Source organism: Sciurus vulgaris (genome assembly GCF_902686455.1).
Source record: "Sciurus vulgaris genome assembly, chromosome: 11".
NCBI classification, from domain to species: domain Eukaryota; kingdom Metazoa; phylum Chordata; class Mammalia; order Rodentia; family Sciuridae; genus Sciurus; species Sciurus vulgaris.
Genome location: NC_136472.1, coordinates 99,160,322 through 99,173,361, shown reverse-complemented (window position 1 = coordinate 99,173,361; position 13,040 = coordinate 99,160,322). Strand labels below are relative to the sequence as shown.

At 33.0% G+C, this 13,040-nt stretch overlaps 1 protein-coding gene across 4 annotated transcripts in view; it reads right to left on the bottom strand.

Annotated features, from left to right (window-relative positions):
- The window catches only part of DYNC2H1 (dynein cytoplasmic 2 heavy chain 1), a 344,715-nt gene that overhangs the window by 207,260 nt on the left and 124,415 nt on the right, over positions 1–13,040 (bottom strand). For 3 of the 4 annotated variants that reach the window (XM_079101898.1, XM_079101901.1, XM_079101900.1), the window contains exons 64-66: positions 11,876–11,896; positions 10,485–10,583; positions 6,889–7,012 (exon numbers count right to left, since the gene is read on the bottom strand). In XM_079101898.1, the coding sequence (XP_078958024.1) occupies positions 6,889–7,012; positions 10,485–10,583; positions 11,876–11,896 (244 nt within the window). The remainder of the gene's footprint in view (positions 1–6,888; positions 7,013–10,484; positions 10,584–11,875; positions 11,897–13,040) is intronic. The other variant, XM_079101899.1, reaches the window with a different exon arrangement.

Genomic DNA, 13,040 nt, shown 5'->3' with positions numbered 1-13,040 from the left:
AGGTACAAAGGTAATGAAAGGAGTTGTACTAGGATTTGGGCTTCTGTTATGTGTTTTGGAAACAGTACAAGACAAATGTGATTTTCCTGGGTGAGATAAAAAAAAGAATGGACAATACTATGATTTAATATCTTAATTTTTACAAAGGAGGTGAGTGAAATGGAGTCAAGTCTATTAGCTGGAAGAGGAAAATGCAGTGAAGCAACACAATTTTATCTGTCTGGATTCTAGAAACCAATATTGCTTGAAGTTTTATTGTGACCACTGAAATTTAAACCAAAAAGTGGCCACCATTGCTTCCACAATGCTTAACATAAAAAACTTGCTGCCATAACTGATATTTGGTATGCAGACTGGAATACTAATTACTAATGATTTCTTTTTTATATTCCTTTAGGAAGAAGACCAAATTCAGTTCATTTATTGTATGTAGTACAGCATTACAAATCCAAACTGCTCAAAAATGTATCATCTGTGTTAGATAAACCCAAATACCATGTGAACTGCCAAATTCCATTACATTATATGGCTAACATTTTGGCAATGGTCTCCTGTGACAAAACTATTCATACTGGATTATATGAAGACATAATTAAGTTGAATGAGATTTAAATGAAGACAAATTAAAAATACTGCCACACAAATGACCAAAAGGAAATGGCCTAAGGAATATCCCACAGCTCATTAAGGATAAACTGTTGTCTTTATAGTCACTGAAGACAAAGATATCCAATATCTGAATCTCCTCTATAAATAGCAGCATATTCCACACCCAGAAATAAACTCTTTGAGAAAATGTGAGTAGGTGTGAATAGTAGCTCCTGCTAAAGAAATCTTTGGAGGTAGTTCAAGAGCTATTGCTCAATTCTTGGCATTGGTCCCTATATCCTTCAGATGTATCAAATTACACATCAATAAATCATCCCGCAGATTAGCAAATTCAGTGCAATTCCATTTATTAACCACAGGTAAAATTTCTGACAGACTATAACACTGGATATTGTTTTCAATGGACTGACTTCAAGTAGAACTATTAGTGATAAAATATCCACTATAAGACCAACAGAAATATGCCTGTACAGAGACTCCTGGGTCAGAATACTAAACTAGCTTAGGGTTTTTCAACCTCAGCACTATAAACAATTTGTGCTGGATACATTAATTATTGTAGGAGCTTTCCTATACATGCATTTTAAGATGTCCTCAACATAGATTCACCCCATCCCAATTGTGACAATCAAAAATGTATCTAGACATTGGTAAATGTCCTCAAAAGGATAAATTGCTCCTTAAAAAAAAAAAAAAAAAAAAAAAAACTGATCCAGCAATTTTTAGGCCTTTGGGTCACCCAGACCCAATTAGAATACCAAAGTCATACCCATATGTGAACCACCCACTGGAAACACAGACAACATCTAATCACCAATATAACCATTATGTTGCATATATACATGCCTATCTAAAGCAACCATACCTTTAAAAAAACTAATTGGGAACACATGAGTTAACCAAGAATGTTCAGTTATCATATTTACTATTATTCCTGGTTCCATACTCTAACCTAGCATGGAAATGAAATAGCCATAAAGAAAAGGAATGATTAATTTAAAAACTTTTGATATTTATTATTAAACTTAAATTATTTGCCACCCACACCAACATCTCCCTTACTAACTTCTAGATAGCTAGCTTGTCCAATGTTCTTCAACTACTTACAAACTGAAATTGTCGAATCTACATTCTCCTATAGCTGAGCTCCTAACCACATAGGAAAGAAGAAGTTAATAAAAAAAATAAATAAATAAAGAGAAATTATACCTTGCTGTTCTTTTCATCAAAATATAGTTGACAGGATTTTTTTTTTCTTATTAGTTATACATGACAGTAGAATGCATTTTGACACATCATACATAAATGGAGAGATGATGGTTGTACATGATGTAGAGTTAGAACAGTCGTGTAATAATATATGCAACATAGGGTTATAATGTTTGATTCATTTTACTACCATTCCTACCCCAATACTCCCTCTCTTCCCTTCACTCCCCTATGTCTAATCCAAAGTACCTCTATTCTTCCCTAGTGCCCCCCCACAACTTTTTTGTGAATTAGGATTCACATATCAGAGAAAACATTTTGCCTCTGGTTCTTTGGGAATGGCTTATTTCACTTAGTTTAACTGATACTCTCCAGTTCCATCCATATGCCAGCAAATGCCATTATTTCATTATTTTTAATGGCTGAGTAACATTCCTTTGTGTATACATACCACAATTTCTTTATCCATTCACCTGTTGAAGGGCACCTAGGTTGGTTCTGTAGTTTAGCTACTGTCAGTTGAGCTGCTATAAACATTGATGTGGGTGGGTCACATTGGTATGCTGATTTTGAGTCCTTTGGGTATATGCTGAGGAGTGGGATAACTGGGATCCATTCCAAGTTTCATGAGGAATACTGCTTTGCAGAATGGCTGCACATATTTGCGGTCCTACCAGCAATGTATGAACATACTTTTTTCCCCACATCCTCGCCAGTATTTATTGTTGCTTGTATTCTTGATAATTGCCATTCTGACTGGAATGAGATAAAATCTCAATGCAGTTTTAATTTGCATTTCTCTAATTGCTAGAGATGTTGAACATTTTTTCATATATTTTTTGACCATTTGCATTCCTCCTTCTGTGAAGTGTCTTCTCAGTTCCTTACCTGTTTGTTGATCGAGTTATTTGTGTTCTGGGTGTTGAGTTTTTTGAGCTCTATGTATATCCTGGATATTAGTGCTCTATCTAAAGTGCATGCGGTAAAGATTTTCTCCCATTTTGTAGACTCTCTCTTCATGTTACTGATTATTTCCTTTGTTGTGAAGAGATTGTTTCCCTTATTGATTCTTTTTTTTTTTTATTGTAAACAAATGGGATACATGTTGTTTCTCTGTTTGTACATGGCCTTTATTGATTCTTGATTTTACTTCTTGCACTTTAGGAGTCTTGTTAAGGAAACCAGTTCCTAAACTGACATGGTAGAGCTTGGGCCTACTTTTTCCTTCTATTTGGTGCAGGGTCTCTGTTCTAGTATCTAAGTCCCTGGAGGATGTTTTTTAAATTATTTTTATTTTTATTTTTACAGACTGCATTTTGATTCATTGTACACAAATGGGTTACAACATTTTCATTTCTATGGTTGTCCACAATGCAGATTCACACTATTCATGTAATCATACATGTACATAGGGTAATAATGACTGTCTCAGTTCACCATCTTTCCTTCCCCCACCTCCTCCTGCCCCGTTTTCCTCTACACAATCCAAAGTTCCTCTATTCTTCTCTTGCTCTTCCACCACCCTACCTCATTATGTATCATCATCCATGTATCAAAGAAAACATTTGGCCTTTGGATTTTTGGAAGTTACTTATTTCACTTAGCATGATAGTCTCCAAATCCATCCACTTACCAGTAAATGCCATAATTTTATTTTTTTTCTTTATGGCTGAATAATATTCCATTGGGTATATGTCCACAGTTTCTTTATCCATTCATCTGTTGAAGGGCATCTAGGTTGGTTCCACAATCTAGCTATTGTGAATTGAGCTGCTATGAACATTCATGTGGCTGCATAACTATAGTATGCTGATTTCAAGTCCTTTGGGTATAAACCAAGGAATGGGATAGCTGTGTCAAATGGTGGGTTAATTCCAAGTTTCTGAGGAATCTCCATACTGCTTTCCAGAGTGGCTGCACCAATTTGCCACTCCACCAGCAATGTATGAGTGTGCCTTTTTCCCCACATCCACACCAACACTTATTATTGCTTGTGTTCTTGATTATAGCTATTCTAGTTGGAGTTAGATGAAATCTTAGGGTGGTTTTAATTTGCATTTCTCTAATTACTAGAGATGATGAGCACTTTTTCATATATTTGTTGATCACCTGTATATCTTCTTCTGTGAAGTATCTGCCCAGTTCCTTAGCCCATTTAATTGATTGGGTTATTTGTATTCTTGGTATAAAGTTTTTTGAGTTCTTTATAGATTCTGGAGATTAGTGCTCTATCTGAAGTGTGTGTGGTAAAGATTTTCTCCCATTCTGTAGGTTCTCTTTTCACATTATTGGTTATTTCCTTTGATAAGAAAAACCTTTTCAGTTTGAAACCACCCCATTTATTGATTCTTGCTTTTATTTCTTGTACTCTGGGGGTCTTATGGAAGTCTGGTCCTAAGTCAACGTGATGAAGATTCAGGCCTACTTTCTCTTCTATTTGGTGAAGGGTCTCAGGTCTAATTCCTAGATGCTTGATCCATTTTGAGTTGAGTTTTGTGCAGGGTAATAGATAGGGGTTTAATTTCATTTTACTGCATATGAATTTCCAGTTTTGCCAGCACCATTTGTTGAAGAGGCTATCTTTTCTACATTGTATGTTTTTGGCACCATTGTCTAGTATGAGATAACTATAATTATGTGGGTTTGTCTCTGTGTCTTCTGTTCTGTACCATCAGTCTACCTGTCTATTTTGGTGCCAATACCATGCCATTTTTGTTACTATTGCTCTGTAGTACAGTTTAAGGTCTGGTATTGTGATACCTCCTGCATCACTCTTCCTGTCCAGGATTTCTGTGTCTATTCTGGGTCTTTTGTTATTCCAGATGAATTTCATGATTGCTTTCTCTATTTCTATGAGGAATGTCATTGTGATTTTAATTGGAATTGCGTTAAATCTGTATAGCGCCTTTGGAAGTACGGCCATTTTGATAATATTAATTCTGCCTATACACGAAGGGGAGATCTTTCCATCTTCTAAGGTTTTCTGTAATTTCTTTCTTTAAGTGTTCTGCAGTTTTCATTGTAGAGGTCTTTCACCTTTTTTGTTAGATTAATCCCCAAGTATTTTATTTTATTTTTTTAGGCTATTTTGAATGAAGTAGTTTTCCTACTTTCTCTTTCAGAGGGTTCATCATTTATGAATAGAAATGCATTAGATTTATGGGTGTTGATTATATATAATGCTATTTTGCTGAACTCATTTATTAGATCTAGAAATTTTCTGGTGGAGTTTTTTAAATTTATGGAAGAGGAATGTATTCCGTCCCTATTTATTTGTGTCTTCTTTAACCTTAAAAGGTAGAAAATTAGTTTATCCTGCTTAGATTAAGAACACAGAGATATAAATAAGTTTGGAAATAAACTGTTTTATGTGGTTTTAGGATCATCATCCTCTGTCCCCATAGATAATGTATGATGACAAAATGGTAATTCCTGAGGAACTCATCACTCTGAAAAAAGATGATCTAGAGTATACCCAAATGGGATTAACAGAATACTATGATGTGAATTCACCCAACCATGAGAACAAGATAGAAAAAAGTATGTAGGGGCAATGATTAACTCTCTTTTTTTAAATTCTGACATGAACAAACATCCTTATACAACTACCTAGAAAGTGGTTCATAATGTGAGTTATGATATTCAAAATATGGAATATATCACCCTTTACTGAATCCAACGTTACAGGAACCTTGTCAATATTCCACTCTCAGATAACTCAAGATAGACCGCTAAAAACTAACATGAATCAAGATTCTTAGAGATTTATATTTCATACACCCTCCAGGACCAGGATATAGAAAAAAAAGTATTAAATCCAGATAGCTTTATGGTCTATTTTCACCCCAGTTATAATGCCACAGCAAGAAGCAGGATCAACAGATCTGAGTTTGCTCCAACAAAAGAACAGAGACCAGAGATAGCTCTTAGAGGCAAGGTCATGGTCTCATTAGAAAGCTTCTGTTGTTACATAGTAGACCAGGTAGTCCCTGCCCTTTATTCCCATAAAATGTACATAATAATACACAAAAATATATTAAAAAGAATATCAAAAGGTAAAATGGTCCCCTAGATTTCCTTACAGAACATATTAATCACTGCCATGCCAAGCATACCTACTTGTGGGATAACAGAAGAGTGCATGTTTTGCTATTTCTCTGCTGTGTCCCAATAATCCCATTTTCTATTTTAATTTTGTTAGCAATGTGTGTAGTGTAAATATGTGCATGCATGTATGTATATGTACATTATACCTTATGCATGTGTATCCCTTTTGCATGAACACACTCTTAAAAGTTTCAGGGTATCACCTTCTAATATTTGGAGTGGAACACTGTGAAGAAAAAGAGGTAATGTACCAATCCTGAGACTGCTAGCCTTAGAGTGGTCTGCTTTAAAAATTGGTTCCTGACTAGTGTCTGAGAACTTGGATTTGGGGATTTGTTAATTCTCAGAACTAATAAAAGTGGTTAACTGTATCTTCTCAGAACTAATAAAAGCGGTTAACCGTGTCTTAACTCTTTATGTAAACAATAGGGCTTATGCTGAATACCTACTTTCCTTTGGGGAATTTTGCTATGAGCAAGGGATAGTTCGCTTACAAAATCAATCCCCAATAAACACTACTGAGTTTGTAATGAGCTTGCCTGGTAGACAACATTTCACATGTGTTGTCATAACTTGTTGCAGGCATAAAAGATGATCAAAAAACAGTGCATGGGGGTAGAAAGGGGTGGGAGGAAAGAAATATAACAGAATGAGACAAACACCACCACCCTATGTACATTTATGATTACACAGTGGTGCAACCCTACTTTGTGTACAACCAGAGAAACAACAATTGTACCCCATTTGTGTACAATGAATCAAAATAAATTTAAAAAAAAAAAAAAAAACAGTGCATGCTTTGCTATTTCTCTGCTTTGCTCTAAAGTCCCAATATTCTATTACTGAAAGAGTTAAACACGTCTATGTGACTTCACAGGATAAGGGCTCTTGCAAACTTGTACCAGGTCTAATAACTTTGAGAAATCTTAAAAATATGCACTCCCTGGAAACACAAATATTTACCTTGAGCAACCAGATCTCGTCTCAACAATGGATAAAGAACAGGTTCTACACCATCCACTTCTTGTATAATAAGGGTTTTCCCAAAACGTACGGCCAACTCAAGAGCTGTGATAAAGTTACTATCCTGTGAGAATAAAAAAGAATACATATTAATTCCTTTATTATCTCAGTATTTACAAAGGTCCTTATAGATGATAAATGAAGGTAGTACAAAAAATATAAATATTTTAAATGTAATTTTAATGTTAATAATTCAAATTACTCATAATTATTTTTGTAGTTAAAAGTACATGATGAATTATTTTAGTTTAATAAATTATCTTAAAATTGTCAACATTTAAAAAGAAATATAAGAAAAATAAGATTTTTTTACCATTTTTTATTGCGGAAAAAACACATAAAATCTAACCTCTTCAACAATTTTTAAGTATGCACTAGTGTTGTTAATTATAACAATGTGGGTAGCAGATCTCTAGAACTTTTCCATCTTCCACATCTGGAACTATACCCACTGAATATCATCTCTTTACCCCACAATACAAATGTCTCTTTAAATTTTTCTACTATAATTACAAGTTTTAACAAAAATAAATTTCAAATTCTATCTGCAATAAATTACCAGGTATTAATAAGAAGTCCTTTGTCTATATTCCAAATCAACTATTCAATGGGGAGGTTAAAAAAGGAAAATGATGAATTCTACTAAACATTTCTTGGTATGACAGGTTTAATAATTAAGAATCTTAGACAAGACTCCATAACCACTGAAGAATTTTGAGGGATTCTGGCTAACAAAGAAGTAGCCTAACATATTACTCATGCCTCCATCTAAGATGAAAAATAAAACATAATATTTGGGATAATTATTGAGATCTTATACTGCAAAAGCATAATCATGTACCACATAACATTTCAGTCAGCAATGGACCACATATACAACAGTGGTCCCATAAGATTATAATGGAGCAAAAATTTGCAGTTGTCGCATCATAGCACAATGATGAGCTGTCAAGAATATTATAGAAGTACAGCCGATACAATTATGTATACTATATTATACTAAATAATAAGAAACAATTGTTTTATATATATATATATATATATACACTTTATACTTTTATACTTTGGAGTATATTTTGGAGTACATAGAATATACTTTAGAGTATATTCCTTTTAGGAATTTTTTTAAGTCAATTTATAAAACAGTCACAGGCAGGTCCTTCAGGAGTTATTCCAAAAGAAGGTAATGTACTGATGATCCTGACACTATGAAGGCCTGGAATAGTACATATGTTTGTGTCTTGGCTTTTAACAAAAAAAGTTAATGAATGGTCAACAAATATATGAAAAATATGTTCAACATATCTAGCAATTAGAGAAATGCAAATTAAAACTACACTGAGATTTCATCTCATTCCAGTCATAATGACAATTATCCATAATACAAGGAACAATAAATGTTGGCAAGGATGTGGGAGGAAAAGGTTCACTCATACACTACTAGTGGGACTGCAAACTGGTGCAATTCTAGAAAGCAGTATGGAGATTCCTCAAAAAAGCAGGAATGGAACCACCATTTGACCCAGTAATCTCACTCCTCGGTATACAACCAAAGGATTTAAATCACTATACTATAGTGATGTAGCCACATCAATGTTTATAGTAGCACAACTCACAATAGCTAAGCTATAGAGCCAATCTAGGTGCCCTTCAACAGATGAATGGATAAAGAAATTGTGGTATATATACACATAGAGTATTACTCTGCCATGAAGAAAAATGACTTTATAACATTTGCCAGCAAGTAGATGGATCCGGAGATTATCATGATATAAAAGTGATATAAAAAAGTCAAAAAGTCAAAGATTGAATGTTTTCTCTGATATGTGAAAGCTAATCCACAATAAGTGTGTTGGAGCAGGGGCAACAGAAGTTCGACGACTTAGAAAAAGGGGAGTAAAGGGAGGTAGGAGGGACTAAAAAAAGGGAAAGTCAGTGAAATGAACCTGACATAACTTTCCTATGCACATATATGAATATACCACAGTGAATCTCACCACCATGTATATCCACAAGAAATTAATTTAAATAAATAATAACTATGGATAAATGGCAAGAAGATCAATAGAGGGAAAGGAGCAGAAAGAGGGAAAATAGGAGGAGGAGAAGTACTGGGGTCTGAAATAGAATAAGATATATCCCATGCTTGTATAATTACGTCAAAATGGATTCTAGTGTTATGTATAACTAAAAAGAACCAATTTTTTAAAAAGTTCAAGTAAAAAAATTTTAATTGAAAAATAGGTAGATGCTTACAGAATAAAGATATATAGAAAAAAATCTGTATAGTTGTATGTGTGTTTTAAGTTAAGTTTATAAGGCAAAAAATTGGAGTAAACTAAGGTTAACTTATTGAAGAAAGAAAATTTTTATGAATTCGGTAAAACTTAAATATACAGTGTTAATAAATTCTCCAGTTGTATACAGTAATGTACTGAGCTTCACATTCACTCAACTCTTACTCACTGACTCAGCTAGAGCGACTTCCAGTCCTGCTGGCTCCATTCATATTAAATACCTACCTCTATGGAGGTACAGTCTTTTCTAATATTTTATACCACATTTCTACATACCTTTTCTATGTTTAGATGTGTTTACCATTATGTTAACAACTACCTACAATGTTTAGTACAGTAACACGTTGTACCTGTTTGTAGCACAGAAGCAATAGGCTACATTGTATAGCCTATGTGTGTAGTAGGCCACACCACCTGGTTTATAAAAGCACACTCATCCATATTAAAACAAAAGCAAAATTGCCTGACACATTTCTCAGAACATATTCCCCATAATTAAGGAATACATAATTATATTTTGTATATTATTTAATTTTCAATTATTCTCACTATAAACAAATGAGATTGAAACCCCCACTTATAAAAGTAAGGTAAGTTTTAGAAATAACTTTTCAAATACAGAAGAATATCTATAAAAGTAATCATACACTAGGGCTTCCAAAAAAGAAATTTAAAAATGACCAAAAATAATTTCCTCATCAAGATAAATATGACAGTGAGAAGTCATTACATAAATCAAAAGACTATGATTACACTTTACTAACCAAAATGTCAAATACTGGGACACATTAAATATGTTTATTGGTATGTTATAGAAATAGGAAATTATGAGAAGCATTCAGAGAAACTGTAAATGTGCTAAAAGACCAGGAGAATTTTCTGATTCTCCAAGCTAAATTAATTATATTTGTGCCATTAATCATAATAGTGTAAATATTTATTTGTTTCTCTAACCTAATACAGCACCGTCCGTCCTCATAAGAACAGTAAATGTGACTACTTTACTCACTATTAAATTCCCAGGGCTTAGATCAATACCTAGCACCATATAAATATTCTATCGCTTTTGTACAAATTACAAAACTGAAGCTAAGAGAGTTATATTTCTTTCCCCAAATACAACACCAGGTAAATTATAGGGCTCAGTCTCGGACCTATGTTTTCTAATTATACACCCAGAGTTATTTTCACTATAAGATGCTATTCTTGGTTGGAATCTGAATAATAAATAATACAAACCTGTTGATTAATAACCTCCAAACGTGAATCCTTCAAATGTGTTTTTAACCATTCTGTAGCTTGGGATGAAGGATCTATAAGAAATGGACAAACTCGACTCTAGATTGAAAAAAGTAGAAAAAGAAGAACGTTATTTAAATGATTATGTTTTTAATTAATGGAAATAAATGCCTAAAAATTATGAAACAATTTCTAAATGAGTTTTTCTCCTTGGCTTTGGAGGACATAAATATATAACCAAAAGGAAGAAAAACACGTGCAGTATATATCAGCACCTGAAATAAATTTTCAATGACTTAGAAATAATATTAAGTAATTAAACTGTGCATTGTCCTATTTATTACACAGTAACTCACAACAATATGCTAAGCAAGAGTTTTATTCCATGCTGATACTATTTGCACTATTTGTTCTGGTTTTTAAAATACACATTCAAGTTATTCCCTAACTGTATACATCTGCTGGTTGAATAAACCATAAAGGCCTTATAAAAGACTCAAGAGTTAATCATAAAAATACTGCTGAAATAATTATTAACACAATTATTTATATTTTAAAACACTGATTCTTCTATAGCAGTACATATCTATTATAAAGGCTTGTCTTAGAAAATTAGAGAGGTTTTATGTTTAAATCTAATGAACTAGAAACTAAATTCATTATAGAATGTCCTGTACTAGTTAATCTCTAAAGGAAATAGGAGTTTAGAAACCAGTGGAGATGTCTTACACACAATGGTTCTTAGAGATTAATGGAAACCAATTATATATATATAAAATATATATCACATATGTAATAACATTAGAAGTCATCTAATAATCACCACTACCTACTAATTCAGATTTAAATGACTGACATAATTTTTCTTAAATTTTCACTTACTTGAAAAATGTGATTGTGCATTATAGTAATAAGAGAACACATGTGAAAGAGTAGAAAAAAACTTAGGATTGGGGTGTATCAATCTAATAAAAACACTTAATGTTTTTTCAGTGGCATATCAAGAAGGAGGGGAATGGTAGGAATAATCTGCCCTGTAGACTAACAGTTTCTTATCACCAACACCATTTAGAATTTCTAGCACATGGTCATGATAAAGACATGCCTGGCTTCAAAACAGCTGTATTATAGTTTTAAAATTCTCCACAAAGGACTTGTTTTGGTTTGCAGCCAGAGTAGAATACTCCCCCACCTTGCCATGTGACATCACTGTATGATCATTATCCAGCAACTATTTCTACAGGTTTCACTTACTGTTTCATTATATAAATAAATATATTGTTCCTAGGAAAAAGAATGTGGTTAGTAATTAGGTGGTTAGCATTTCACAATTCTATTAGATTTTGCTTAACTCTGAAAGTAATGATTTTAAAATTGAAATGAGTTCTTACCCATGATTTCAAACCAATGATCTGATGCAGGCGAAAGAAAAACAGAAAAAAGAAAAGAAAATAGTAATGCTTCAAAATCTGTTTTTATCAAAGAAAACATGCTTAACAAATTTAAATGGTACTTAAAAGTTTTTGTTCATCTCACACTTTTGCAGATTTTAGAGAAAATTTCTAAAGTGCATTTTATCTATGTTGCATGATTAAATGTAGTTAAATTTTACAATTAACAACAAATGGATAAAAAAAATGTTGAGCTTTCATTCATTCATCTAACATACTTAGAATCTATAGTACAGAGTACAAAGGATACAGAAATCGATAAGATATATTCCCTAGACCTCAATGACTTGACATCCAATAAAGAAGCAAATCCCATCATTAAAAAGTTCAGGAAATGCTACAGAAGGATGATAGATGGAGAAAGGGTAGGCCACTAGGATATAATTCAAATCAATCCAAGCCAAGAAAGATTAGGTTAGGCAAATAAGTAGGAAAAAAATTTTTTGGATAAAAACAATACCCTGATGAAAAGAAGAATAACAAAGTTTGGAGTTTTAGAAATTTTCTAGTAATTTGACATAGCTTAAGGAAAGTGGGCAAAGATGATTCATAAAAAGGCAGAAGTAAACTGGTGTCTCTGAGATCATGAAGATTTTTTTATACCATGTATAAAGATGATGAAAATTACATACTGCAGGCAATGAAAAGTCAATGAACTATATTAATTTGAAACAACATTATCATCTAATTTATGTTTTTAAAGGATCACTTCAACAATTGTAAAAAAGTGATACTGAGGAACAAGGAATCAGCTGGCATAATAATGTATTTATCCAGATACAAATTGACGAAGGTATAAATGAAGCCACTGGCAGTGGATGTAGTTAAAACAGGATGCATTCTTGTGATATCTGAGAAATATATTTGACAAAAATAGGTGACTTATAAACTGAAAGAAAGAGAGACAGAGGGAATGACTCCCAGCTTGTAGTTTGCACTACTGGGACAAGATTGCAATATGGTCAATGATAGGAAATAAAAGAGAAACCTATGATAAAGAATTAAGAGCAAAAAAAAGTTTGGTAGTGAAGAGCTATATCTGCTGTTCTGCATGCCCCACTTAACATATTTCTCAAGGGATTATCAATCACCTAGCCCTGCACCC